Raw genomic sequence first — 4,539 nt, 5'->3', positions numbered from 1 at the left:
GAGAGGGTGTGGGGGAGGGATTAGGAGTGGGGATTGAGTGTGGAGGGGATTGGGAGTGGGGGGAATGGGGAGTGTGGGGGGTGTTGGGGGGTGGGGTTGAGTAATGGGCAGTGGGGGGGGTGGAATCTGAAGGAGAGGGGTTGGGTGGGCGCTGTATAACTTGCAGCGCTTCCAGCCCGCGCCCGCACCCGCACCCGCACCCGCCCCCCAATAACAAAGAGCTGGTGCGACCTGCGCTGCGTTGACTAGCGCCTATCAGCAAGAACAAGGCGATCGGCCGGCAGCCTCAACCGTAAAATCCCAGCCTGAAACCTTCCCGATCCTTTCACACAGGAACCCCAGCGACACAAAGCTCTGGCTAGATCTATGTAACGGCAGGTACTGCATTCCCGGTTTTATCTGCGAACATTTTAACCCAACTGAAACAACACAGGATGGCCACAGGAAAGCGCACTACAATACACCGCCATAAAATAGGAACTGCTCGTCCACAAATCCGTCTCCTTAACTGCACGGTTTTAGATACTATCTCAAGGGTATCGAGGGCTTTATCCATTATTCACTATAAATAGAGATTGCAAGGGATTATATAATGGTTTGAGTTAATATTTCAGACGGTAGACAGTATATTTGAAGTGACAGCGGGTTTAATGTGTGTGTATATATTCCATGGTATTGTTCCCTCTCCAGCCGGATCCGTGCTATTGTCCGCCTGTAGCTAGGCGCTGGTGCATTCCCCCCCCACTCTGCAATAGCAGGAAATTCTACACCACGTCCATCCCCAAAATAAAAGCTGCAGTGATTTACCGCCTGCATCCCTTCACCTTGCCCCCTGAAACCTCCCCCACGATTCTCAATGCCCCAGTGCTGAGACCCCCCCCCCTTACCAGTCAGTGGAGGTCTTCTCGTTGATGACATCCTCATAGGCAGTGAGTAAGGCGAGCCTGTGATTGCTGAGGTTGAGCGCCATGCTCGCTGCTCCCATTGAGCTCCCTCTCCCTCTCTCTCTGTCTCTCTCTCTCTCTCTGGAAACTCAACAAAGACTCCTCCTGCACTGCGCCGGGTCCTAATACCCGCCCTCCACCCCAACTCAACAAAGGCCCCTCCTTTCCTGCACCGACTCCCAGTGCTGGTACAACACCGCCCCACTCTGTCCCCTTCGGCCAGCTCGCCCCTACTATCACTGACCTGTCAATTGCCCCCCACCCCTTGAACTGCCGCCTGGGCAGGCTCTGAATCTTTGCTGCTCCTTTCCTAATAGGAAGCCGAACAAAAACAAAAGTTCGTTTTCCATGACACTGGGATTGTCCTGATGGACTGGTACATTTCCCTGCAATCGCCCTGCCTGAGGAGTGTCACATATTGCACAGAGACAGTGGGCCATCAAAAAGAACATCTGTGGTTCTACTTGCTGGCGTACCCATCCACTCCACTAAAGCCTGAAATTAAACAAAGGCTCCGCACGCTGCGTTTGTCCCCTCCCTTACTGCAATAAGTGCTGATGTTCTGTAAGCGGTACCCTGAGCGGAACAAAGGCTACTGCTTGCCTGGGATCCTGCTCCTCTGTAAAACTGAACAAAAGCCTTCTTGCACGGTACGTCAGGTCATTGTACCTGTCCCCAGTTTCTGGAACTGAACAAGCATTTTTCTAGCTTATACGCACTGCTCCATTTTGAAATTTGACAAAGACCCCCTTTTCCATTGTGGTAGATCTTAGTACCATAATTTCCCCACAACGGAACAACTAAAACCTCCTACACTGTTCTAGGATTGAATATCTCCTAGCATACTTTGCATAGAAACATGAACAAAGCTTTTATTAAGTTATACTTAGAGTCTACTACCGAGCCATCTATATTTGCCTTCCCCCAACTGCACACTGAATAAAACAATCCGAATACTTTCAAATGTTATGATCTAAAGCTCCAAACATTATTATTACAGCAGCTGCAATCTGCGGTCTGAGTTTTCCATCGAATGGAATTTGTGTCTTTTGTGGATGGCCCAGTATGTAACAAGATTAAAATTGTAATTTAATTGCAGTAAAATATCTTCTTCAGTTAACCCATAAAGCATGCTGAGTGGGCACAATATCATCAACTCGACATATAATAAAAGAGCCTTCTGTTTAGTGGTGCAGAGCTAGTAAAACCAACAACCAGCTAGTAAAATGAAAGAATAACTTAATGAGTTGAATATTGTTGCCCTTATCTGCAACATTCTCCAAACTCTGAAGTGTTCACCTGTAAAGGAGGGCCTGAAATGTACCAACAGACACCACACTTCACCAGAGCTGTTTGGACATGGACAAGGTTATAGGAAAGCAGAATGATCATCCCATGAGGTGTATCCAAATGGGAGTTCCAGAAGGCCAGGGCTAGGAGCAGTTCCAAAGTTAAACCTCGGACTTGCCCACATCCCTTTTGTTCCTCTCACCTCCTTGAAATCCCCCCTGTGGTTGGCAGCTAACGAGTCCGGGTGTAAGGGTATAGAGCTGAAATTGAGCCAGAGGTTTGGGAACAATCACACTGCAACCTCACATGGATTCATCCATGATAGATGGGCCACATGGATTCATCCAGGCTCCAAAGGTCACTTCTGCTACACACTATACTTTTTGGTACATTTCACAGTGCCAGATCTTATGTTCAGGTTAAAACTGATAGTTTGTTCTATTTGCATGTGAGGCAATCATATAGAGGTTGTATCATTTCACATAAGGCAGATATTTCTTCTTTAACAATATATCATCAGGTGAGTTTTGGAGAAAGCAGTGATGTTTGGGAAAATATCCCTGTCCTCAGCATGTCTAGTTAGAAGTTACTGTAACGCAATTAAGGAATGCAAGAAAATTTGTACCTGTATAAATTTTCTGGGTCTCCAAAGATAAGTTCTATGATTCAAAATTAAAGATGCTATCTAAAGGATTGGCATGGCTTAATCATGACTAGTTTGTTACACTTCACCTTGACCTAACACCTGTTAAAGCCTAATGCAATCCACATTCTTACTGTTGTTAAAAGGATTTTTCTCACCCCTCATCTGTTTAGTTGCTAGACCAATGAAATCTTCTCTGTCTTTTCTATAAGCTGTTTGAGTTAGACCCTATCTTTAAATCGAAGTTTGTAATTTGTATCTTCTCTCTTGTAATTTCTGAAATGCATTTACCTGGGGAATCTGTAATCATGTTTAAGGAGACACTCCTCAGGGATTTCCTCAGAGTTCTCCAAATTAACTACTTTAACTTCAGTTGTTGGTTGGCACAAACCACTGATAGCACATAAGCGCTGATATCAATATTTATTCCAGAACAGAAGAATGAAAAGATAAGAATTATTTTTCTGGAAATGCAAAAGGGTTTCCTGTACGTTCTGCTGAATTTAACAGCACAATGCATCTTAAATGTTTCAGTCGGTTTCCCAGTCAACAACCAAGCATGAGGGACCTGGGTTCAATTCCACCTTCAGGCAACCGTGTGTTTTCCTTGTGTCTGTGTGGGTTTCCTCTGGGTGCTCTGATTTCCTCCCACAGTCCAAAGAGGCGCAGCTTAGTTGGATTGGCCATGGGAAATGCAGGCTTGTAGCGTGGGGCTCTCGGTGGGATACTTATTGGAGGTCTGGTGTATACTCAATCAGCCATGGCTTTTTTCCACACTGTAGGGATTCTAATGATTCCATTAGAATATCTTAGAACATGGATTCAGCTTTTCTTGCCTTTGTTAACCTGCCACCTAAAAATGTACAGTTAAAATAGAGTTACACACCCTCCTTACCTGATCAGCATGCCAACTCTTGCCTCCAAACCAGTTCCAATAAAACAGCAAGTAGATACACCGGAGGCACTCTGCTGTTTTGTTAGAGTTTTAAAGTTTTTTTTCACCCTCTTATCTGCCTCTACCCACCTGTCCTTACTGGTTAAATTTCTTTCATGGTTTCTGCTGATGTTATAGTGGCTGATTGGGTGAATCCCTGAGGACCTTTTCAGTAACAATATCTACCACTAATTGATGCTGATTAGTACTTATGTCATAGCACCTTATCACATCTCTAGAGGTGTCCTAAATCATTTCAGATACACTTAATTACTTTGCAGTGTAGTCTTATTGCTATGCATACAAATGCAACAACAATTTTGCACATAAATTCCATAAAGTACAATGAGGTGAAAGTCTAAGAATGCAGTCATCCAGGATATCAGAAGAATTCCTTCTTATTCAAATTGTGTTGTGGGATGATCTACCGGAAATCCATAGAATCCCTACAGTGTAGAAACAGGCCCTTCAGCCCAACAAGTCCACACTGATCCTCTACCAGAAATCCCAGAACAAATAAAGGGAGCACAAGCTTTAATATGTAACAATATTTTCACTCGGTGGTTACAGGAAGGTGTTTCTCTGGTTTCCTTTTAAAGCTGGATGTGATAAAACAGAAAATACTGGATAAACTCAACAATTTCAGTTTTCGACATATGTCCTCCCATTTTGTTTCCTTTCTCTTTGTAGATTTTGATTTTCCTTTCTTGATTTTCACCTTCTCTTTG

The 4,539-nt window shown here is 44.3% G+C and overlaps 1 protein-coding gene across 2 annotated transcripts in view; it reads right to left on the bottom strand.

Moving 5' to 3' along the window:
* Window positions 1–1,021, bottom strand: part of LOC109929885 (drebrin) — a 164,589-nt gene extending 163,568 nt beyond the window's left edge. For both annotated transcript variants that reach the window (XM_048603994.1, XM_048603991.1), the window contains exon 1: window positions 888–1,021. In XM_048603994.1, the coding sequence (XP_048459951.1) occupies window positions 888–985 (98 nt within the window). In that variant the 5' untranslated portion in view covers window positions 986–1,021. The remainder of the gene's footprint in view (window positions 1–887) is intronic.
* Window positions 1,022–4,539: the final 3,518 nt, after the last annotated feature.

Source organism: Rhincodon typus, chromosome 12 (genome assembly GCF_021869965.1).
Source record: "Rhincodon typus isolate 14 chromosome 12, sRhiTyp1.1, whole genome shotgun sequence".
Classification (NCBI taxonomy): domain Eukaryota; kingdom Metazoa; phylum Chordata; class Chondrichthyes; order Orectolobiformes; family Rhincodontidae; genus Rhincodon; species Rhincodon typus.
The sequence above is the reverse complement of the archived record's forward strand: the minus strand, read 5'-3'. Positions and strand labels throughout refer to the sequence as shown.